The 22,401-nt window shown below is 45.8% G+C and overlaps 1 protein-coding gene across 1 annotated transcript in view; it reads left to right on the top strand.

Moving 5' to 3' along the window:
- The window catches only part of LOC100581784 (coiled-coil domain-containing protein 17), a 67,953-nt gene extending 46,110 nt beyond the window's left edge, over window positions 1-21,843 (top strand). Inside the window, exons 7-24 of the mRNA XM_030823809.1 lie at window positions 1,021-1,214; window positions 7,524-7,664; window positions 8,114-8,272; window positions 11,164-11,288; window positions 12,092-12,194; window positions 13,657-13,805; window positions 17,946-18,153; window positions 18,237-18,332; window positions 18,450-18,934; window positions 19,055-19,138; window positions 19,222-19,340; window positions 19,541-19,648; window positions 19,897-20,015; window positions 20,159-20,256; window positions 20,410-20,613; window positions 20,779-20,989; window positions 21,059-21,169; window positions 21,454-21,843. Of these exons, the coding sequence (XP_030679669.1) occupies window positions 1,021-1,214; window positions 7,524-7,664; window positions 8,114-8,272; window positions 11,164-11,288; window positions 12,092-12,194; window positions 13,657-13,805; window positions 17,946-18,153; window positions 18,237-18,332; window positions 18,450-18,934; window positions 19,055-19,138; window positions 19,222-19,340; window positions 19,541-19,648; window positions 19,897-20,015; window positions 20,159-20,256; window positions 20,410-20,613; window positions 20,779-20,989; window positions 21,059-21,169; window positions 21,454-21,609 (2,870 nt within the window). The 3' untranslated portion in view covers window positions 21,610-21,843. The remainder of the gene's footprint in view (window positions 1-1,020; window positions 1,215-7,523; window positions 7,665-8,113; window positions 8,273-11,163; window positions 11,289-12,091; window positions 12,195-13,656; window positions 13,806-17,945; window positions 18,154-18,236; window positions 18,333-18,449; window positions 18,935-19,054; window positions 19,139-19,221; window positions 19,341-19,540; window positions 19,649-19,896; window positions 20,016-20,158; window positions 20,257-20,409; window positions 20,614-20,778; window positions 20,990-21,058; window positions 21,170-21,453) is intronic.
- The last annotated feature ends 558 nt before the right edge of the window (window positions 21,844-22,401 follow it).

Raw genomic sequence — 22,401 nt, 5'->3', positions numbered from 1 at the left:
GTGGTTTTTGTTTTGTTTTGTTTTTTTGAGACAGAATCTCACTCTGTTGCCCAGGCTAGACTGCAGTGGTGCGATAGGAATCTGTATTTCAAACCAAACCTAATCTGTGGCATTGGGATCTTTGTCATTTACAAATTGGACTCTCCTAGTTTCTTCATTACCCATGTTGATAGCCATGAACATGGGAAGTCTTTAACATATCTAAATGATGGGTTTAGAATCCAGTATTGTAGGATTAAGATTGATCGATGTACCTTCTCCTCTTTGCTAATGGTGTATACCTTTGCTCCAGTTTGCTTCATCAGAGGGTTTCATGGCAGACTTTAATCCCTGAGTACCTCATCTCTATTCTCATGCTGACAGGAGCTGCTGCTCTTAGGTGTTTTTTTGTTTTGTTTTGTTTTTGTTTTTTTGAGTTAGGGTCTGTCATCCATGCTGGAGTGCAGTGGCACAGTCATGGCTCGCTGCAGCCTCGACCTCCTGGGCTCAAGTGATTCTCCCGCCTCAGCCTCCTGAGTAGCTGGGACCACAGGTGTGCGCCACCATGCCTGGCTAATGTTTGTACTTTTTGTAAAGATGGAGATTTGCCACAGGGTTTGCCAGCCCAGGCTGGTCTCAAACTCCTGGACTCAAGTGATCTGCCCACCTCAGCACCTCCAAGTGCTGGGATTACAGGCATGAGCCACAGTGCCTAGCCCTTGGATTTATTCTTGTTTGGTTCATGCTTGACTGATCACACTGTCCATCAGACATATTGTGCCCCTGAAGGACTGCGAACATCTTTGGACTTTCTGGCTGATTTATAAATTTAGTATCCAGTTCCTCATATGCTGCATTTTTTTGTACAGTTCCTGAGTAGTCTCACTTTTGAGAGTATCTATTAAGTGCATACCAGGGAATGTTTAATCCCTCTGTCTCAACTGTCAGCTGTTTTGTTGACTAAGGCCTTTGTATAAACTATGCTTCATGTTACACAACAGGTTTGACATTCTGTTGTCTCTCCACTATTGTACTTCACAGAAAACCCGCCTAGTGCCAAGCAACCCTCCAAGATGCTAGTTATCAAAAAAGTTTCCAAAGAGGATCCTGCTGCTGCCTTCTCTGCTGCATTCACCTCACCAGGATCTCACCATGCAAATGGGAACAAATTGTCATCTGTGGTTCCAAGCGTCTATAAGAACCTGGTTCCTAAGCCTGTACCACCTCCTTCCAAGGTATGATTTAGAATCAGGGCAAGAACCTTATACAAGAGAGGTTTGGGAATAAATCAGGAAAAAATTAATAAATTTGTTTTTTCTTGCCAAATCAGTCACCAGATATTCATTCAGTACCTGTTATATGTATACAGCTTTCTTTGCTTTTTTTTCTTTTCCTTTTTTTTTTTTTTGAGACAAGGTCTCACTCTGTCACCCAGGCTGGAGGGCAGTGGCACAATCATGGCTCAGTGTGATCTCAGCCTCCCAAGTAGCTGGAACTACAGGGGCACGCCATTATACCTGGCTATTTTATTTATTTATTTATTTATTTATTTGTTTTGTTTTGTTTTGTTTTTTGAGATGGAGTCTCGCTCTGTCACCCAGGCTGGAGTGCAGTGGCACGATCTCAGCTCACTGCAAGCTCCATCTCCTGGGTTCACGCCATTCTTCCTCAGCCTCCTGAGTAGCTGGGACTACAGGCACCCGCCACCACACCTGGCTCATTTTTTTTTTTTTTTTTTAGTAGAGACGGGGTTTCACCGTGTTAGCCAGGATGGTCTCAATCTCCTGACCTCGTGATCCGCCCGCCTTGGCCTCCCAAAGTGCTGGGATTACAGGCGTGAGCCACCGCGCCCGGCCATGCCCAGCTTTTTTTTTTTTTTTTTTTTTTTTTTAAATTATTTTTTGTAGAGACAGAATCTCATTTTGTTGCCCAGGCTGGTCTCCATCTCCTGGCCTCAAGGAATCCTCCTGCCTCAGCCTCCCAGAGCACTGAGATTATGGGCGTGAGCCACCACACCTGGCCCCTCTGGTTTTCTGTAATAGCAACAACATCCTAATCACTGAGCTTGACTACCTTGGCTACTTCTCTTCCCTTCCTCCTTAGTCATTCGCCTCAGCCAAGGAATTACAAAGTCCCTGTTATTCTCTCTATGCTGTCCTTGTTCAGGACTTTGTCATCTCACATTTACTATTCTAGTATACCTTTCTATCTTCTCATGTCTCTGTCTTACAGAACTGCCAGAATGATCATCCCAAAACAATTGAATATATCACATTCCTTCCTGAATTCCTTCAGTGGCTCCAAAGAATGTATGGCAGGGATTGGTAATTTTTTTCTATGAAGGGCCAGATAGTAAATATTTTAGGCTTTGCTTGATATATATGATTTTTGTTACACATTGCGTTTTTTTTTTTTCAGCTCTTTAAAAATGTAAAAATAAGTATGAGCTCATGAATCATACAGAAATGCCTTGGGCAAGATTTGGCCCATGGGTCATAGTTTGCTCGTCCTATAGTCAGTGTGCAGACTAAGCAGAGGCCTGTGAAGTTTCTCATAGCCAAACTCTAATCCATCTTTTGCAACTTATTGCCCCTTTGTTCCCTTACCCGGGAAGAAATTATTATTCTGGCGTATGCCATTCTCTCTGTGAATAATTTTCTTTCTTTTCTTTCATCTATTTATTTAAAATAGTGATTGGGGTCTCACTATATTGCCCAGGCTGGTCTCGAACTTCTGGGCTCAAGCCATCCTCCCGCCTTGACCTCACAAAGCACTAGGATTACAGACGTGATCCACCATGCCCCGCCTCTGAATAAATTCACTGGGAATTATTATTCTAGTGATAATAATTGGAGTTTTCAAGGTAGATTAGATAGACAAGAGAAGAGGGTGGAAGAAGAGAAGAGGATAGAAGAAGAGGAGTAAAGAGTGGGATAGTACTGAGAAACTAGTTCAGAAAAAAAATGGTAAACTATCACAGAAATACAAGTGGGTGAGTTTGCAATAGCAACAGGGGTAACAAGTTGAGGAAAATAACTGAAAAAAAAAAGCCTTAGTGATTATTTTAGGAGACTTTTGAGTTGATGTTTTTAGGGAATAAAGTAGGGCTGAAACAGTATTTCAAGGGCGTTTGGAAATATGTGGAGGTAGTGGCACCTTTTAACCTTGACAGTAAAAGGAACTAGACAGAATATAGGTGATGGAAAAGATAAGTGAATGGATGAGGAAGTCTGTTGGAAGAAGACACTGGAAGCAACTTGAACTGTACTTGGAAGAGAAGGGATCATTAAAGGATCATGGGCCAAGAAGAAATATGTGGGAATAAAACTAATTGACAAGTACGATTATCTTTGAAAAGGGTTTAGGATACTTAGGGTTTATTTTCCTCTGATGTCAGAAAGTAAAGAATGTGAATTCAAGTGAAGAGTGCAACTATTACAAAGAAACAGCCGAGCATGGAAGTTAACTGCCGGGCTATGGAATAGACAGATTCCACCTTACACCTTCTTCATCTTACGACCTTGAGCAAGTTTCTTCACTTCCCCAGTCTCAATTTCTTCTTCTATAAAATAGACATAACAATACCCCCCCTTTTTTTGTGAGGAGTAAATGAGAAAATTTTACGAAATACCTAAAATGGCATATAATAAGTGCCAATAAATGGTAGCTATTGTTACCAACCTGCCAGCACACCTTATGTTTGTCCCATTTCTTGAGAGTTTATAAAGACTTTCTTAAGTGTTACTTTAAGATGTCTGCAAGCATGCTGCAGGACTACAGAAAATATAAAAATGAGTAAGAAAATGTCATTGTGTCCTCAAGGATCTCATAAAAGGTAAAAAAATTTTTTACAAGGATAAAAATTACAATACAAAACTTAAGATCACTTTAGCCCTGTTGTAAGTCAGGGGTAGAATGAAGATTGGAAAACTAATATAAAGGCTGCTGCTCTTGAAGCTTGAAGAGGATGGTGACAGTTGGCAGAGAAGGGAGGTGGTAATGGCAGATAGTGGGAGGCAAATTAGGAAGCAAAAGAAAACAGAAGACATTCTTCCCTGGGAAATTGGGGTAAATATGGAAGGTCAGGTTTCAGGAAATGTGATTGTCGTTCTGGGTACCTAGGATATGAGATGTTAAGAGGGAAGAAGAGGTAAGATAACTAATAAGCAGATTTGATTTATCCATCCATTTTATCTAAACATTAGCAATAATTATTGAGTATCTTAGTAGTAAACACTGTGTCACTAGAGACACAAAGTAATACTTGGCTTGTAATCCTAAAGAGTTTACTGTCTAGTGAAGAAAGAGTTATTAAAAAAAAAAAAAATTGTACTTCTCTGCCTGGGGGGGTCATCAAAGTCTTTAGGGATAACTGGGATTCAAATACATGATAAAGGAAAGAGAACTGCCATTTGTTGACATCTTACTATGTTGCTTGGTTAGGCCTTTTACACATATGAAAGCATTTACTCTTTTAATCCTGGGATATAGAGAATTACATACTGTGGGGTTACATAGCTGATAAGTGATAAGAGTCAGGTTTTTAACCCAGGTCTGACTTCAAAACCAGGGCTCTTTCTACTATTCCAGAATGCCTCCCGTCTTGAAGGATGAAGAATAGAAGAGGAAGTTGAGAATTTAGTCTTTTGATTCAAACTTAACTAAGTTGAAATCTTTGTGACACTTTCTAGGGTTGTGATCTTAAGCAAGTTACTAGATTTTGCTAAACTCTTCTTGACAGTAAATTGGAGCAAGTACTTGGAATATAGTTTTTGAAACATCCTAATTACTCAGTAGGTGGACGTTTAAAAACAGTAATACAGTAGTTCATTAGAAAGCAACTAGGTAGGGCATTCTCGGCAGAGGGAACCTGTTGTTACCCAGAAAATGGATGCAGAATATGGTATGTTTGGAGTAAAGGAACCATATTGGTTCGGTATGGCTGGTATGTGAAAGTGGATGGGGAAGTCAGACTTGATGGAGGCCTGGATGAAAAGAACAGGAGAGAAGTTAAAGTAGGTAGAGATGCAATTTTACATATTATCTACACAATTTTAACATTTTAAACTGAAACAGTTATAAGTAATTGCTTTTTCTAATGAAGTTCACCTAGTTCAACAGATTACAGAAGAAGAAGAGTACTGAGTCTGGAATGCTAGTATACCTACACCCACTGAAAAGAAGGGAATTCAAGAGGTAAAGAGAGAACTGAGAGAGTGAAGCATCAGGAAATCAAGAAGGGAAAAAGGGACAGGTTCAGAAAATATTCGTAATGAGCAATATCGCATTTCCCAAAGAAGACAGGTTTTTTTAGAGCTGGCCTTTGTAATATAAGGATGAAAGTTTTGGTTATTTATGAAAGAGTTTTACTAAAATTGGGGATAGAGATGAGTATTGCAGGGAACTAAGCAGTAAGCAGTTAATGAGTGAGTGAAAGATACTGTATACTGACTTACTCAGAAGTTTGGCAATAAGGTGGTATATAAGATTGAGGGAAAATAAGAAGTCTGGCCTTTTTCTCCTAATTTCAATAAGGTGGGTTAGCATATTTGATAAACTCAAAAGGAAAGAGAACAAATAAACGCTAGAAAGGGAGGAGGAAGTTCCTTTGAACTTGAGGGGCAAACGGCAGAGGAGGTGGGAGAAAGTTTGAGCTCAGTGATTTTAGAATATTTAGTCCAGTAGAAGAAGATTTTGAAGTGGAGCAAGCTAGGGTTGATTAGGAATTTAGAGGAAAAGGAGAGAACATCTAAAAAAACAACAACAGGCCGGGCGCGGTGGCTCACGCTTGTAATCCCAGCACTTTGGGAGGCCGAGGCGAGTGAATCACGAGGTCAGGAGATCGAGACCATCCTGGCTAACACGGTGAAACCCCGTCTCTACTAAAAATACAAAAAATTAGCCAGGCATGGTGGCGGGCGCCTGTAGTCCCAGCTACTCGGAGAGGCTGAGGCAGGAGAATGGCATGAACCTGGGAGGCAGAGCTTACAGTGAGCCGAGATTGCGCCACTGCACTCCAGCCTGGGCGACAGAGTGAGACTCTGTCTCAAAAAAAAAAAAAAAACACAACAAAAAAAAACTGGTTATACAATTCACTTTAATGGACTTTTACATATATAATCATCTAATAAAAACAGGTGTGGGGCATAATAATTTTTCCAGGGGGTAGTCTAGCTATCCCATAGGGTTTAAGTTACTGAAAATTAAGTTGAAATAAAATTGGCAGAGATGTAGATACTGTGTTTTATGTAACAGAGTAAATCTTTTGTACTACTGTGGCAGAAACCCAAGTGTTTCTGTGCTCTGAAGTGACGTTGTTTTAAAGACAGGACATCTGGTGACTCTACAACTCAGGGGAAGCCACAAATCATCTTTGAGAGTTAACCTGACACAAGCAACCATCTTTAGATTTTTATCAATGCAAGAAAAAAATTAATGTTCGTTCTGGTTGGGTCATCGTTTCTCTTATCTGCTTGCTTGTTCTTTGTGGAGGCATTTTGGGATAGTGGAAAGGTGGTTTCATTTACTAGCTGAATAACCTTGAACAAATTGTGGAACTTTCTTATTGTCAATGTCATTCTCTATTAAAAGTCAACATAACAATTATTATTCCTGATTGGTTTAAGAATTAAGTAAAACAGTCTGACCATCACCTGGTACATGGTAGATAGTAAAGTTAATGCCGTTCCTAAAGCTATTATTGTGTCTTCTTTTAATACCCATCAATCAAGAAAGCAACCAGGAAGGGAATCCATTTCACTCAGGCCCCTTTGTCCTGGAGGTCCTCAGTTCTAAGTGTTTCATTCTGGAAAAATAAGTTGGAAGTTTTTCATTTGTTTCAGCACCACTCCATTGGCTTGCCACATCTTCCTTGGTCTCCTTGGACTCCTTGGGCAGTGTGGTAACTCAGTATTCCAGCTTTCCATCATAGTTGGGGTTATGGCCAGAGTGACAGAATGGGCCCAGACCCTGCAGAGTTGAGTAGACGGGCCTCCAGACTAAATAAATCAGGATTGTTCAACCATTTACAATAGCCACTGTGGCGTAGAACTAGCCTATTGCCATCAGAGTTCCTGGAAAGCAGCGATTTTGTGATGCACTTTGTGGGCTATCAGGATTACATCCAAAGTTAACAAACACTACTAAAAAAAAATGTTTCGGGATTCAATAAATTTGGAAAATGCTGTATAACTGCCTCTCAGATTCTTATGTGCAGTTAAGTGCTTTGAGAAATTGCACAATAAAGAACCTCGTTGAACTTTTTTCACCCTGGCACCTCCCAAACTCATTGAACTATTGAACTAGAGCCCTCTTTTTGGGAAGTCACTATTAATGTCCCCATGGCTCTTCTGTATAGCATCTACCATTTTCCTTGAAGTGCCTAACCTCCGACAGAGGTTGCATACTTCCCAAACATGTTAAGACAGGTAAGCCCTGGAAACTTATGTTCTCATGTAACATTTCCTGCTTTGCTTTATGATTTTATAAGCTGAGCTTCTGTTTGTGTGCTTGTTCTGACTGATTTGTTCTTTCATCCTGTGTAGCCTAATGCATGGAAAGCTAACAGGATGGAGCATAAGTCAGGATCCCTTTCCTCTAGCCGGGAGTCTGCTTTTACCAGTCCAATCTCTGTTACCAAACCAGTGGTACTGGCTAGTGGTGCAGCTCTGAGTTCTCCCAAAGAGGTGAGTGAGGATAAAGCAGGACAGTCTTTTCTGAAATTGCCATTTCCCGTTCACTTAGATAACAAGTGTAATATGTATAGCTGTGACACTTTGTTTTGTAGCTATATTTAGCTGAGAATAGTTTCTTTATTGATGTTTTCTGTTAGCATCCAAAAGTGGGCAGTGGCTAAATGGGGTAGATGCTCTGTGGTGGACCAAGGTCATCCTATGTTAGACTGGCATTCTGCTGATGTCTGTAGAAAGATCAAAGAGGTGCCATGTAAGCCAGCTGCTCTTAACTGTATAAACCCTGCAAAACTGAAGTTTGAACTGCTTAAATAAAAGGATTGTTTCGTTTAAGACAGAATGATAAATAGGCTACCAGATTCTGGAAGTCAGCGCTTAGTAGAAGAGAACCCCAGTTCTTGCTCTTTGCTGTCAGGAGCAACCTATTTGTGATATTTGCCCAGAGTCCCTCCAGCACCACCCCTCCAATTGAGATCAGCTCCTCTCGTCTGACCAAGTTGACCCGCCGAACCACCGACAGGAAGAGTGAGTTCCTGAAAACTCTGAAGGATGACCGGAATGGAGACTTCTCAGAGAACAGAGACTGTGACAAGCTGGAAGATGTAAGAGCATCGGCCTTTTCTGGGGTAGCCTAGGAATTTTCCTTTGATACATATGTGATTTCTTCTTCTTAAAGGATAAAGATGTGGCAAGATTTTTAAATGTACAGAGATACTGTCTGTAGGTGTAACTGCCTTCTAGACCACATAGTAAAGTGAGTTTAATCCTTTTTTCAGCAAAAATTTTAAATTCGGGTTAATTTTAGTAATCACTCACCTATTGAAGTACATCTTGGTTGCTTCCAAGTGTTGGCAACTATGAATAAAACTGCAGTAAACATCCATGTGCAGATTTTTGTGTTGGCATAAGTTCAACTCCTTTGGGTAAATACCAAGGAGCGCAGTTGCTGGATCATATGGTAAGAACATGTTTAGTTTGTCAGGAAACCACCAAACTGTCTTCCAAAGTGGTTGTGCCATTTTGCATTCCCACCAGCAATAAATGAGAATTCCTGTTGCTACACGTCCTCACCAATATTCGATATTATCAGTGTTCAGATTTTGGCCCTCCTGATAGCTGTGTAGTTTTAATTTGCACTTCCATGATGACATATGATGTGGAGCATCCATCTATATATCTTCTTTGTTGATGTGTTTGTTCAGGTCCCTTACCCATTTTTTAATGAGGTTGTCTGTTTTCTTATTGCTAAGTTTTAAGAGTTCTTAGAGTTCTTTGTATATCTTAGTTAATAGTCCTTTATTAGATGTGTCTTTGACTACAGTTTCTCCAAGTCTGTGATTTGACTCTTCATTCTTTCTTATTTATTTATTTTGAGACAGAGTCTCGCTCTTACCACCCAGACTAGAGTGCAGTGGTACAATCTGGGCTCATTGCAACCTCCGCCTTCCAGGTTCAAGCGATTCTCCTGGCTCAGCTTCCCGAGTAGCTGGGATTACAGGCACCCACCACCACGCCCAGCTAATTTTTGTATTCTTAGTAGAGGTGGAGTTTCGTCATGTTGGCCAGGCTGGTCTTGAACTCCTGGCCTCAAGTGTTCTGCCTGTCTCAGCCTCCCAGTACTAGGATTAAAGGCATAAGCCATCACACATGGCCATATTTATTTATTTATTTATTTATTTATTTATTTATTTATTTGTATTATTTTATTTTTTGAGATGGAGTTTCACTCTGTTGCCCAGGCTGGAGTGCAATGGAGCAATCTCGGCTTACTGCAACCACTGCCTTCCAGGTTCAAGCAGTTCTCCTGCCTCAGCCTCCCAAGAAGCTGGGATTACAGGCATGTGCCACCACATGACACAAGTTATTTAGCTTCTTAGCTCTGGCCAGAGGACCAGGAAACTACAGTGCAGAACAGGAAGCAGAGGAAGGCGAACCTGCTTCCTTAAAGACCAATAGCTCAGACCATAACTCTGGAACACAGTCTTGTGGTTCTGATAAGGAATTAGAGCTGTGAGGATGAAAGAGTATACTATTTTCTGGAATTTTTTTTGTATGTAGTAGAGACGAGGTTTCACCATGTTGGTCAGGCTGGTCTCAGATTCTAGACCTCAGGTGATCCACCCACCTCCGCCTCCCAAAATGCTGGGATTACAGGTGTGAGCTGCCATGCCCAGCCGGCCATATTTGTTTTTGAGACAGTGTCTCACTCTGTCGCCCAGGCTGAATGCAGTGGCATTAATGATCACAGCTCACTGCAGCCTCGATCTCCCCTCCTCAAGCCAACCCCCAGCCTCAGCCTTCCAAGTAGCTGGGACTATAGGCTTGTGCCACCATGCCTGGCTAATATTTTATTTGTTACAGAGATAGCTTCTTGCTATGTTGCTCAGGCTGGTGTTAAACTCCTGGACTCAAGCAGTCCTCCCACCTTTGGCCTCCGAAAGTGCTAGGATTATAGGTGTGAGCAACTACACTGTCTTAATTCTCTTGACAGAGTGTTTTGCAAAACAGAAATTTTTTTTATTTTAATGAAATCCAGCCTAATTAATTGTAGGCCAGGCACGGTGGCTCAAACCTATAATCCCAACACTTTGGTTGGCTGAGGTGGGCGGATCACCTGAGGTCAGGAGTTCGAGACCAGCCTGGCCAACCTGGCGAAACCCCGTTCCTACTAAAAACAAAAATTAGCCGGGCATGGTAGCATGCACCTGTAGTCACAGCTACATGGGAGGCTGAGGCATGAGAATCACTTGAACATGGGAGGCAGGGGTTGCAGTGAGCCGAGATTGCGCCACTGCACTCCAGCCTGAGCAACAGAGTGAGACTTGATCTCCAAAAATAAGTAAGTAAGTAAATAAATAAATAAATGTCATACCCAAGGTCATCTTAAGTTTTCTTGTATGTTATCCTTATAGGAGTTTTATAGTTTTGTGTTTTACATTTAGGTCTGTGACCCATTTTGAGTTTATTTTTGTGACAGCTGTAAGGTCTTTGTTTAGATTGATTTTTTTTTTTTAATGTGGCTGTCCAATTGTTCCTTCACCATTTGTTGAAAAGACTATCTTTTCTCCATTGTATTTCCTTTGTCAAAGATCAGTTGTCTATTTGTGGGCTCTCTGTTCTGTCCTGTTGGACTATTTGTGTCATCCTCTGCCAGTACCACACTTTTTCCCCCCACACCTCTTATGAGCACTGTTACCATACTGTTTTAATTACTCTAGCTTTTGTGGTAAGTCTTGATGTCAGGTAATATCAGTACTCTGGTTTTATTCTTCAGTATTGTGTTGGCTGTTCTGGATCTTTTGCCTTTTCATTAAAACTTTAGAATCAGTTTGTTGATACAGCACGTCCTCATTTGTAAATGGGGAAAACATCTATGGGCTGAGGCTGTCTTTTGGAAAACACTTTCCTGGGTTGTGAGTCCTTGATTTAATAAGTTGCTTATATTACTACAAAGGAACCTTAACCCAAGTGTCCTTCCTTTTCGTTATTGCAGTTGGAGGACAACAGCACACCTGAACCAAAGGAAAATGGGGAGGAAGGCTGTCATCAAAATGGTCTTGCCCTCCCTGCAGTGGAAGAAGGGGAGGTTCTCTCACACTCTCTAGAAGCAGAGCACAGGTAAGTGAGGAGGACATCACAGGGCATGCAGTGTCTGACCTTTAAGGACCTTGAACGTACTGGAGAAGATGTCTCAGATAGAGTCCCACATGCAGAGAGAAGTGGCCCAATCATAACTTGTTCTCTGTGTATGCCCCAGGTTGGCCTGTTGCTCATCAAGCATTCTCTCTCACACTCAGCCATCTTTTCCATAATCTACTCTCCAAGACTTTAATATTTTTAACTTCAGGCCGGGCGCAGTGGCTCATGCCTGTAATCCCAGCAATTTGGGAGGCCGAGGTGGGTGGATCACTTGAGGTCAAGAGTTTGAGAACAGCCTGGCCAACTTGGCGAAACCCTGTCTCTACTAAAAATACAAAAAGTAGCTGGGCATGGTAGTGTGCGCCTGTAATCCCAGCTACTAGGGAGGCTGGGACAGGAGAATGGCTTGAACCCGGGAGGCAGACGTTGCAGTGAGCTGAGATTGCACCACTGCACTCCAGCCTGGGTGACAGAGTGAGGCTCCGTACCAAAAAAAAAAAAAAAAGCCAGACTGCAAATGCTCTCTTTCTTCCTTACACTATCTTGGTTTTGCTTCTACTGTCTTTTCTATAGCTCTCCCTGTCTCAACTGTGAAGAGCCTCCATTTATTTACAGGCACCCAAGTAGCCACAATTAAAGCTTGTCCCACAGGGAGGAAAACCAAATTCCTTCTTTAACATCCATTGCCCCTGGGCAGAAAAATTTTCTGTGAAAAGTGGTGGGATGTTCACTTAGGCTTAATGATGTCATATTTTCTTTACCTGTCCTTCTGCGTCCACCAGGTTATTGAAAGCTATGGGTTGGCAAGAATATCCTGAAAACGATGAGAATTGCCTTCCCCTCACAGAGGATGAGCTCAAAGAGTTCCACATGAAGACAGAGCAGGTATGTTGTAAACCTTCTTCCTAGAGACCAGTTAGTAACCAGGAGAATAAGGAGTCAAGACAGTCCTTGCCCTGAGGGAGCCCTAGTTTAAAGTGAGAGAAAGATCTGGGGGAAAAAAAATTACCTTAGTAGAAATGTAGTGGGGCCCGGCCGGGCGCGGTGCCTCACGTTTGTAATCCCAGCACTTTGGGAGGCCGAGGCGGGCGGATCATGAGGTCAGGAGATCGAGACCACGGTGAAACTCCGTCTCTACTAAAAATACAAAAAATTAGCCGGGCGTGGTGGCGGGCACCTGTAGTCCCAGCTACTCGGAGAGGCTGAGGCAGGAGAATGGCGTGAACCCGGGAGGCGGAGCTTGCAGTGAGCCGAGATTGCGCCACTGCACTCCAGCTTGGGTGACAGAGCAAGACTCCGTCTCAAAAAAAAAAAAGAGAAATGTAGTGGGGCCCCTAAATCTGCCTGGGAAATAAGGATCCCCAGTGTTAGATATAAAAACCAAGTGTCAGTGATTAGCAGATTCCAAAAAATAGTATGCTGTTTCATCCTAACAGCTCTAACTCCTTATCAAAACCACAAGGCTGTGTTCCAGAGTTATGGTCTGAGCTCTTGGTCTTTAAGAAAGCAGGTCACTTTCCTCTGCTTCCTGTTCTGCACTGTAGTTTACTGGTCCTCTGGCCAGAGCTAAGAAGCTAAATAGCTTGTGTCAGTGTATCCAGTAGTTGCTTGGATTCTTTCTCTGAATAAAACACTGCTAGATCTTAAGATGAACAAGACATGGGGTTTCTATAAAAATCCTTCAACTTCTGGTGGCATATATTTACAGCACAAAGTACAATTGGCCAAGTCCTTAAAAGGGGCATGGTACAAGCTGATGTGAGACCTTGCCACTCAGAACTCTGTTAGAAATAAGGACTTACGGCTGGGCACAGTGGCTCACGCCTGTAATCCCAGCACTTTGGGAGGCTGAGGCAGGCAGATCACGAGGTCAGGAGCTCAAGAGCAGCCTGGCCAATATGGTGAAGCCCCATCTCTACTAAAAATACAAAAATTAACCAGGCGTGGTGGTGCGCGCCTGTAATCCCAGCTACTTGGGAGGCTGAGGCAGAAGAATCGCTTGAACCCAGGAGGCGGAGGATGCAGTGAGCCGAGATCATGCCATTGCACTCTAGCCTGGGTGACAGAGCGAGACTCCGTCTCTAAAAAATAAATAAATAAAAAGAAATAAGGACTTTCAAGCCCCATCCCAGACATTCTGAATCTGAATCTGCATTTTTGAAAGATGCGTAGATGACTCGTAAATTAAAATTTGGAAAGCACTGCTATAAGAGACCTCAGAGGGTCTCTTAGAAGCACCCCACATTCTACCTAGAATGAATTGAGGCCTGGCCTTTCCCAGGGCTTATGGGTCCGTACAGTCATTGATATTTTTTTCTTTTTTCTTTCTCTCCCATGCTAACCATAGCTGAGAAGAAATGGCTTTGGAAAGAATGGCTTCTTGCAGAGCCGCAGTTCCAGCCTGTTCTTCCCTTGGAGAAGCACTTGCAAAGCAGAGTTTGAGGACTCAGACACTGAAACCAGTAGCAGTGAAACATCAGATGACGATGCCTGGAAGTAGGCATATAAATGCTCAGTTAAATCTGACCCAGTAAACTCTGTGTGTTTAGGGAGTATACAAAAGAAATCGTTCTTTTCCTTTTCTTATGTTGTTGAATACTTCATTCACAAGGGAAATAATCATATCCCAAAGAGAGAGCGATTGGCTTGTTTTGCTTTTATTGTTGTTCTTCCCTGTTATCTGCTTAATAGAGAGAAGTTTGTGTGGTGGGACAGATTTTTTAAACACACACACACACACACACACACACACCCACACACACACCCAGTATATATGGGGCGATGCACAGGTAGGAGCTGGCAGTGCAGGGAAGAGGAGACACTGGTCTGCAGCAACAGCTTCTACTACCAGCCCTTGGGGCACTCACCCCTGTGCTCAAGCAATCATTGTCAATGACAAAGTGACTATTGAAGTTATAATTGTATTAAATTAATGCTAATAATTTGGATATTTTATTTTATTTTTGGCTGCTCGGGTAACTTTAGCCCTTAACCAAGCATATGTGGTTTTTTTGGTTGTATTTTTGTTTTTGTTTTTTTTCTTTTTCCTTTTTGGGTACAGCTGTAAAATATTTGGATATAGGAAATGTTGTGTTATTCTTGCAGCCTTGATATTCAGGGTGGATTGTAAAATATAAATTTTTGTGAGATTTCAAAGATTAAGATTATTTTGATAACATTATTTACAGATTTAAAAGATGTGGTTATCACAAGTCTCGAGGGGGAAACTACTGCATAAAATAACTAACTTGGAATAAATATTTTGCATCAGTTTGGATTGTCTTGTGTAAGAAGTATATTTTCTTTAAAATTAGATGAGTGGATTCTTTTTTAGGGGAAATAGTTTTAGAAGTTGGGGGGAAATGTGAATTCAGACACAACTGTTTCTTTTTAGCAGATACTTTTTTGATGCAGAAAAACCTGTGCAATAAATTACCAGAAATAAAGTCAGAAACCAGGGTTTTTTTTTTTTTTTCCTGAAACTGTTTTTTAGGGCCCATGTATATACCAGTGTACGTATTTTAAGGGAAGTCTGTTCTGTTTTCCTACTAAATAAGAACTTGGAGTGGGGGTTGGGGGAGAGTTGGACGATGCTAGCTGAATGGCTAGTGAAGGAAGCAGGTTTTTTCATTCAACAAATACTTTTTTTTTTTTTTTTTGAGACAGAGTCTCACTCTGTCACCCAGCCTGGAGTGCAGTAGCGCGATCTTGGCTCACTGCAAGCTCCATCTCCCGGGTTCCCACCATTCTTCTGCCTCAGCCTCCCGAGTAGCTGGGACTACAGGCGCCTGCCACCACACCCGGCTTATTTTTTGTATTTTTAGTAGAGACGAGGTTTCACCGTGTTAGCCAGGATGGTCTCGATCTCCTGACCTTGTGATCCGCCCACCTCAGCCTCCCAAAGTTCTGGGATTACAGGCGTGAGCCACCGCGCCCGGCCCATTCAACAAATACTTTCTAAGCCCCTGTTGTATGTCCCAGGCATTATGCAAGGCTCTGAGGATGCAAGGAGTGCCCAGCCCAGTAGGGGAGAGAATAGATAGTGATCTAAGAAAAGGCCAGGGGTTCAAGACCAGCCTGGGAAACACAGTGACCTGTCTCTACAAAAAAACAAAAACATTAAAATAGTCAGGTCTGGCCAGGCATGGTGGCTCATGCCTGTAATCCCAGCACTTTGGGAGGCTGAAGTGGGTGGACCACCTGAGGTCAGGAGTTCGAGACCAGCCTGGCTAACATGGTGAAACCCCATCTCTACTGAAAATACAAACAATTAGCCGGGCGTGGTGGCGGGTGCCTGTAGTCCCAGCTACTCGGGAGGCTGAGGCAGGAGATTGGTGTGAACCCGGGAGGCAGAGCTTGCAGTGAGCTGAGATAGCGCCACTGCACTCCAGCCTGGGAGAAAGAGTGAGACTCCGTCTCAAAAAAAAAAAAAAAAAAATTAGCCAGGCGTGGCAGCAAGCACTTGTAATCCTAACTATTTAGGAGGCTGAGGCAGGAGAATTGCTTGAGCCCAGGAGGCGGAGGTTACAGTGAGCCCATACTGCACCATTGCACTCCAGCCTGGGCAACAGAGCAAGACTCTGTCTCAAAAACAGAAACAAAATAGCCAGGTCCACGTGGTAGCACACACTTGTAGTCCCAGCTTCTTGGGAGGCTAAGGCAGGAGGATTGCTTGATTCCAAGACAGTTCAGGGCTACAGTGAGCCATGATGGCACCACTACAACCCAGCCTGGATGACAGAGTGAGACCCTGTCTCTTGGGGGGGAAAAAAATTGGTTGTAGTATTTCTACCGAATGCCTATCACTGTTGCACCATTGTAAAGTCAACCAGTCAAAAATCTAACCATTGAAAATTGGGACAAACTTAGTTGTTGAAAAGTAGATTTCGATTTGGGCTTTGCCATTTACTTGTTTTCTGAGAACATATTTCTAAAAATGTACTCTTTATGTCAGTTGGAATTAAGCTGAACTGAGATGACATACTTTGAACACTTTGTAACTTGCTGCTGGTGGGTCATACCTTGGCTTTAGGTACTGAGTAGGGAAACGTCTTAAGTCCCTGTCTTGTTTAGAAAAGGGGGTTTCGGCCGGGCGTGGTGGCTCACACCTGTAATCCCAGCACTTGGGAGGCCGAGGCGGGCGAATCACGAGGTCAAGAGATCGAGACCATCCTGGCTAACACGGTGAAACCCCGTCTCTACTAAAAATACAAAAAAAAATTAGCCGGGCGTGGTGGTGGGCACCTGTAGTCTCAGCTACTCGGGAGGCTGAGGCAGGAGAATGGCCTGAACCCGGGAGGTGGAGCTTGCAGTGAGCCCAGATAGCGCCACTGCACTCCGGCCTGGGCGAAAGAGCGAGACTCCCTCTCAAAAAGAAAAAAAAAAAATTAGCCAGGCGTGGTGGCAGGCGCCTGTAGTCCCAGCTACTGGGGAGGCTGAGGCAGGAGAATGGCGTCAACCCGGGAGGCAGAGCTTGCAGTGAGCCAAGATCGCGCCATTGCACTCTAGCCTGGGCAACAGAGCAAGACAGTCTCAAAAGAAAAGAAAAGAAAAGGGTGTTTCTTGGCCGGGCGCAGTGGCTTACGCCTGTAATCCCAGCACTTTGGGAGGCCAAGGCAGCGGATCACGAGGTTAGGAGATCGAGACCATCCTGGCTAACATGGTTAAACCCCGTCTCTACTAAAAATACAAAAAATGAGCTGGGCGTGGTGGCGGGCACCTGTAGTCTCAGCTACTCGGGAGGCTGAGGCAGGAGAATGGCGTGAACCCAGGAGGCAGAGCTCATTGCAGTGAGCTGAGATCGCACCACTGCACTTCAGCTTGGGCGACAGAGCGAGACTCCATCTCAAAAAAAAAAAAGTAAGGAGGGTTTCTTAAGAAATATGCGGTCACCTCAGAGCTCCTGCATACATTTTGGGAGTGGGAGTGGAGTGAAGAATTTCACCAACAGTTCAGGGCCCTTCTGGCTTCTGGCCAATCTTGGGAGAGAGAAGGGGTTTCTTTCTGGACTTGATTCCCTCATCTGATAGATTCATTCTGTTCGCCCACAGCTTTCATTTCTTGGGCTGTGCTGATTGTCTTCGTCTACAGCTGAAAAATGAGGAATCAGGGAATGGGAGTTAGGGAGAGACTGCTATCCCTGGTGCGACATGGTTTCCTGGCAGAATGCTGGAAAGGTCAGAGTGCCTCCTTTGCCAGGTAGTTCTCTGGATTGGAGAATGGTACAAACTGTTAATCCACTTGGGAGTACAGCAATGAAAAAGATCACACTTGCCTTTTAGAGGCTATTAAATAACCAGTGATGTAGTAAATGATAAGAGCCCAGCTAGTCTAGGAGGCAGCTGTTTTTTCCTCTTTATTAATAGTCAGGGAAACGAAGCTACAATTAGAGACTTGCCAATGTTCAGACTTTGTAACACTTTTTCAAGCCAGTGGCTCCTCCCAAACGGCAGAGGTGTCCCCACCCATTCTCCTGACCTGCCCAGCCCTGTGGTTGCTGTCCAGGGAACTAAGGCTCTCCCCAAACAAACTTGAAGATCTCACAGACCTGACAGACCTGGCCTTTCCTCTCTGCCTCTGGCTTTATGTCTCTTTCATCCTCCTCTGCCTTTCCCCTGCCCTTGATCCCTTCTGCAGGTCTTGGCTGGTTTCAGGAAACAGGTCCCATCCTATGGACTCCCACTCTGGGGAGCCAGCACTCCTGCCCTGTGGGACCTGTGACATGGTTTTCCGCTCGTCAGCTCTGTTAGCCACCCACACTCAGCGCTTCTGCATTGGCCACCCGACCCAAGAGATGACATTTGGAGCACAGGCGTCAGTTGCCACTGAACCCCAGCGGGCCGCGGTAAGGGCCTCCATGGCCATGGGTGGGGATTCAAAGGAGCCAGGGCCTTTATGATTCCTCATCCTACTATACCCTGTCCCCAGGTTGTGCCACAAGAACTCCAGGGCGTGCCACAAGAACCCCAGGGCCTCCCAGACCAGCAGGCCAGTAAATCTGCTCTAAAGAGGTTAACAGAGGAGGTACAGCTACCTACCTTTCCCCAGGGCTTAAAACGTTGAGCGTCTTCCCCAAACCTGTAGATCATACTTGGGACAGATTCTGCCCACACAGAGATCGCGGATCGCTGTTACCTCCAGGTGCAGTGGCTGCGGCTATCCCTACAGGAAATGCAGTCCTGGATAACAGAGGTCCCCGGGGTGTTCGCGAGGCCCTGGACACGTTCCGAGGCGTGGCCTCAGAGTCCCATGTCCGAGGCGGTGGGAAGCCCCAGCGAGCGGCTGCGGGCGCTGTTGAGGACTCGCGCGAGACGCGTGGCGGAGATGGAAGCGCAGAGTCGGGCCCTGCAGCGACGCGGCGAGGGTGAAGGAGATGGGGGACAGGGACCAAGGACCTCCTCTGCCCTCGCCCTTTGGCTTAAGCTTGCTCGGGCCGGTTCTGACTCGGCCCGCATTCCCTCAGAACTGAGCCGGCGCCTCCAAGTTGTGGCCTGTACGCGGGGCGGGATGTCCCGCCTCTTTGGCCTGGAGCAGGAGATCCGAGAACTACAAGCTGAGGCAGGGAGGACGCGGGGAGCTCTAGAGGTGTTGGGGGCCCGCATTCAGGAGCTGCAGGCAGAGCCAGGGTGAGACCCGACGAAGCGGAACCCCGGAACCTGTGGCTCCGGGGTGGGAGGGGCGGGCTGGCTGGAGCTCCGGGGCCTCTGATGCGTTACCGTCTCCCTGCGCGTCGCCTGCCACCCCAGGAACCCGCTGAGCTCCCGGCGAGAGGCAGAACTTTATTCTTCAGTACTAAAGGCCAACCCGGGAACTCTGGCTGTCGAAATCCGGTAAGGGCCGGGGCCGGAGATGGGCATAGGGCGAAGCGCTGAGCAGGTGTGGAAAGATGGCCTTCCTGTTCCCCACTCTCTAGGGCCCTGCGGGAGGCCTACATTCGAGACGGGGGCCGGGACCCCGGCGTGCTGGGCCAGATATGGCAGTTGCAGGTGGAGGCGTCTGCACTGGAGCTGCAGCGGTCGCAGACCCGCAGAGGTGAACAGGAGGGTCTCTCGCCAGCGGTGGTCAGTCCTGGGAGGAGAAAAGAACTCGAGGGAGGGCCTGTGGCTGTGGATGGGATGTGAGCTGACAAGTCCAGCCTTATCCGAAGAGCCTTAGCGCTGGAGAGCTGCTCACAGCCGGACGCGGCCAGTCACCAGAGGTCAAAGGTGACAGGTCACACTTGTTCATCGCAGGAAGGGCAGGTGCCACCTCAGGGGAGCTTCCAGTATTGGAGGCTGAAAACCGGCGCCTGGAAGCAGAAATCTTGGCCTTGCAAATGCAAAAGGGTCGGGCACCCTTGGGTCAGTGAGCACCCCAACCCTAACCCATCCCACCTATCTCTCCCCAGCAGGCCTGGCTCAGGCAGACAGTGCATGGGGAACAAGACCCGTGTTTGTGACTCCCCTAGTTCATGTCTGCACGTGTGTGTCCCTGTATCCACAGGGCTCCGCCAACCCATTTGTGGGCCAAACTCTTGCGGGAGGGGTATCTCAGCTAATTACCTGCTTTGTCCAACTTAGGGGCACCCTAACTCTTCTTCTGCTCCTAGGGCCCCAGGATCTGCGACTCCTGGGGGATGCCAGCCTACAACCAAAGGGGAGGAGAGATCCCCCATTCCTCCCGCCGCCAGTGGCACCACCACTGCCACCACTTCCAGGCTTCTCAGAGGTTCAGTTCTTGGGTGGGGGAGAAAGGCTGTGAGGACACGGGGTGGGTTGAGGGAACAGGTTGGAGGCAGCTCTGCTCTGAGCAGTTGGGGGAACATGAGCAGCTACAAGGCTTTCTAGAGGAGTCAGCTCTCTTCCCCACAGCCACAGCTTCCTGGAACAATGACCAGAAACCTGGGCCTGGACCCACACTTCCTCCTGCCCACATCGGACGTGCTGGGCCCTGCACCCTATGATCCTGGGTGAGGCCCGTGCCACCTTTGACATCCTCTGTGACTTGGCCAGCACTGCTGGTTAAGGGAGCCCACTAGGACCAGATAGGGTTAGGGACCTGCCTGAGAGGAGGGAGGTTGAAAGGAGTTGGATATTTCCGTGCTAAGACTTGTGTTCCCCAGGGCTGGCCTGGTCATTTTCTATGATTTCCTGCGGGGTCTTGAGGCTTCCTGGATTTGGGTGCAACTAAGGACTGGCTTGGCACGTGATGGACAGGATACAGGAAGGACTACAGCGTTGCCCCCAGCCCTTTGCCTGCCCCCACCTCCTGCTCCCGGGCCCATGGGCAACTGTGCCATCCTTGCCAGCAGGCAGCCTGTGCCCAGGTCAGTAGGTGGGGATCATGACTGGTACTCTGCCACAATTGAGGCTTATCCACCATTCTGCTAAGTTTTCTCATCTGTATACAGAAGCTGCTGGCTCTAAAGGGCTAAGTCCTAGGAAGGGACTGTAGCTCTGGCTTCTGACACTGCTTTTTGGTTATTCTACAGACTACCACCGTCACCATCAGTATCTTTGGTCTGTGAGCTGCAGGTCTGGCAGGGGCTGGCATGGGCTAGGGCACCACAGCCAAAGGCTTGGGTCTCACTTGGACTATTTGACCAAGATCAGCGGGTGCTAAGTGGCCGCTGGCGCCTCCCACTTCGGGCCCTTCCTCTGGACCCCAGCCTTAGCCTTGGGCAGTTGAATGGGATTCCTCAGGTGAGTGTGGTGCACAGGGATTGGGGATACAGCAAAGTACAAGTGCAATACCATTTCATCTCTCCCCAGGCAGGTCAGGCTGAGCTCTTTCTGCGGCTGGTGAATGCAAGAGATGCAGCTGTCCAGACACTGGCAGAGATCAATCCAGCAAGTGTCCATGAGTACCAGTACCCACCTCCGGTGAGGGCCCAGCTGCAGCTAGGGATATCACAGCTACCCATACCGGTGTGGCTGGTATGGCTAATAGCCAGCCTTTATTGACCACTGTGTACCAGTCATTACCAATGCTTTCTTGTTTGATCCTCACATCTCTATGAAGTCCTACTATGTAACAGATAAGGAAATCAAAGCAGGACCAGGTTAACTTGGTTCACAGTGAGACTCTAAAAGGAAGCCTAACTCCAAAACCTGTGTGCTTAACCTTTACATTTTTGCTCAAAACCTGCCTTCTCCCTGTTCCACAGGTGTCCAGCACATCTTCACTGGAAGCCAACTTCCTCACCCCCACAGTTGGCTTTGCTGATCCCCCACCTCGTACAGAAGAGCCCCTCAGTGGAGTCAAGAATAGAGATGGTTTGGGCCCTCACCACAGTTCTGACTTGCCCCCAGTGAGTTCCTGAACCCAAGTGAATGTGGGGATGAGCATCTGAACATTCACTCACAGGACTGGGGCCTATCTCCAGACCTACAGCTTTACTACTCCATGTTCTGACACTGGGTCTAGAAGCAACTAGCAGTTGAGTACAGGAAATGAGTTCCAACCACAGCTTTACCACCTCCTGTAAGTCCTTAACTTTTCTGTACCTCTTCTGTTTTTGTAAAACAGATTAAGGATTAAATGAGTTTGTCAGGTACTTGTGATACTGTCTGGCACTTATGAAGTTCTCCGAAAGGTGACTAAGGGGGCATTAATTCCAACTAAAGCAACTTTAAATTCCCACTAGTTCCCACTGCCTTTTTTGGTAAAGCCAGTTTTATTGCCAAACTGAAATCTGTTTCCTCTATTTCTGCCAGGAAACTTTTCAGGTTCTCAATGTACGCATAAACAGGAAGCTCCTGAGGCCTTATGTACTTTGATTCTGGGATAGGTCCCCAGCCCAAGGTTGTTCCCCCAACCAGGGGTCACATGTGAGATCTAGCTTAGATACTGTGCTTAGCCCTAGATCCCAGTGCCAACCAGAGAAGGTCAAGTGCCTGGGAACAAACTACATCATGACTGTCCTGACCAAGAAAGGGGGGAAAGCACCTCAGGACCTGGAACATATACTGCAAGGGCATCATCAGTAAGAAACTCCACAGCCAGGATAAGCCAGAGATCCTGCAACCATGAGTTACTGTGACCAGCCCAGAAAAACTTAGTCTGAAAAATGGGGTTGAATTGAGGGGTCGGCCATCGCTTCCTCTGCCTCCAG

Source organism: Nomascus leucogenys, chromosome 12 (assembly GCF_006542625.1).
Source record: "Nomascus leucogenys isolate Asia chromosome 12, Asia_NLE_v1, whole genome shotgun sequence".
In the NCBI taxonomy this organism is placed as follows: Eukaryota; Metazoa; Chordata; class Mammalia; order Primates; family Hylobatidae; genus Nomascus; species Nomascus leucogenys.
Note: the sequence above shows the minus strand (reverse complement) of the source record. Positions and strands in the feature narration are given on the sequence as shown.